Source organism: Pundamilia nyererei, unplaced genomic scaffold (assembly GCF_000239375.1).
Source record: "Pundamilia nyererei isolate P.nyererei 1_Seehausen unplaced genomic scaffold, PunNye1.0 scaffold00018, whole genome shotgun sequence".
Lineage (NCBI taxonomy): Eukaryota > Metazoa > Chordata > Actinopteri > Cichliformes > Cichlidae > Pundamilia > Pundamilia nyererei.
In genome coordinates this window covers 1,950,665-1,952,164 of record NW_005187419.1, presented here as the reverse complement: position 1 = coordinate 1,952,164, position 1,500 = coordinate 1,950,665, and the positions used below count along the sequence as shown (strand labels likewise).

Sequence of the window (1,500 nt, the reverse complement as noted above, 5' to 3'; positions counted from 1 at the left end):
GGGGGGGGGGGGGTGAAAGTTGATCTATGGTAGTGAAGGGAAAGAAAAAAGTTTATAGGATGCTGTAGACTACACTGGTAGCCTAAAGCCAGCACGACAGGTCATGCTACTCTCCCTCATGTCCCAGGGTGTCTTATAAAAGGTAATTGGCTACTTACTAGGACATTACTGAGCATGTGCAAAAGAACAAACCTGAAGTTGATTTGTGAAAACAGAGAGTGCAACCAGCTGCTGAATTGAGTGAAACCCAAGGAGCGAAACACAGCTCATCTTCTTCATTCATGCTGCAGTGCTTACTAGAGAAAGTCATTGTAATTTGGCACATTGGGGAATCCCCAGTTAAATACAGCGGGAATCTGGAATTTCAGCTGGCATCCACAAACCAGCAACTGGGAGACATAAATATATATGTGGCTAAAGAAAGAGGAAGCCAGAGCAAGACAAAAAAAAAGGCACTGTTGGTAGACAGGATATTTAACTTGTGGGAAAGCAGGTACATGAAACAGGAAAATAGTCAAGAAAGCAGCAAGAATGAACTATATAGGCCAGGATTAGAAAGTCTTGCTTTGTGTTTTCGCATGTTTGATCATTAGTTGTTGCACGTATGTTTCTTGATGTCAGTGTAGATCGCCACGCATTCAGAACGATTACTCCAAGTCCATTCTTAAGCACTCTTGACATTTGAGGTTTTTCATTTTCAGTACCACTTACACCAGGATATATGGATCGTGCACGCGGGACCTCAGCAGAAATATTAATATTAAGTCGAAAACCTTTTTTCCTTAAATTGCAAAGATAATGTATAAGAACAGTCCATGCATTTCCACACAACTCGTTATTGTCACTGTTTAGAATTAAAAAATGTTTCAGAGTCTCAAAACTATTTAGCAACTTCCAGCCAGGACTCACAGAAGCGCATTACCATTACGCGTTGCGTGTGCCAAAGCGCTGCTCCGCGCCAGCAGATGGAAAGCGCAATTGGAAATATTCAATTAGCAGGCTTCCCAGTAACACGTGCAGAGAGTAACTCTAATATGATTAAGCGATTTGCCTAAATCTGTTTAGACATTGTTGCAACGTCCAGCCAACGCACGAAGGTATTAGGATTTTTGTCAATGACTGCTTGGAGGAAAAAAAACGAAAACCTTCAGGCAACAAACAAACTTACCTGCCCAGTTCTTTGCCCACCAGCTCGTAGCTGCCAGCGAACGGGTCAGTCCTTATCCTGGTGTTGATTTTTGTAACCATTCCGCTTTTGTTCATGGTTGTTGAAGGTGGCATTGAAGTCGTGCCGTGTAATGAAACAGTTCTTTCTCGCCAAATAAATACAAAAAAGGAGACGACTTTCTTGTAAGCTCAAGTAAAAACTCGCATAATATTAATTATTAAATAAAAAAGGTCAGTTAGAGGCTACAGAAGCTGTTCGAAACCACCGGTATGTAATCCAGCTTAAGTGCGTCCCAAACATAAAGGTGATGTCTGCAGCAGCGCGACAGAGTC

The 1,500-nt window shown here is 41.9% G+C and overlaps 1 protein-coding gene across 1 annotated transcript in view; it reads right to left on the bottom strand.

Moving 5' to 3' along the window:
• The window catches only part of stk17al (serine/threonine kinase 17a like), a 10,624-nt gene extending 9,124 nt beyond the window's left edge, over window positions 1–1,500 (bottom strand). Inside the window, exon 1 of the mRNA XM_005726074.1 lies at window positions 1,169–1,500. Within this exon, the coding sequence (XP_005726131.1) occupies window positions 1,169–1,281 (113 nt within the window). The 5' untranslated portion in view covers window positions 1,282–1,500. The remainder of the gene's footprint in view (window positions 1–1,168) is intronic.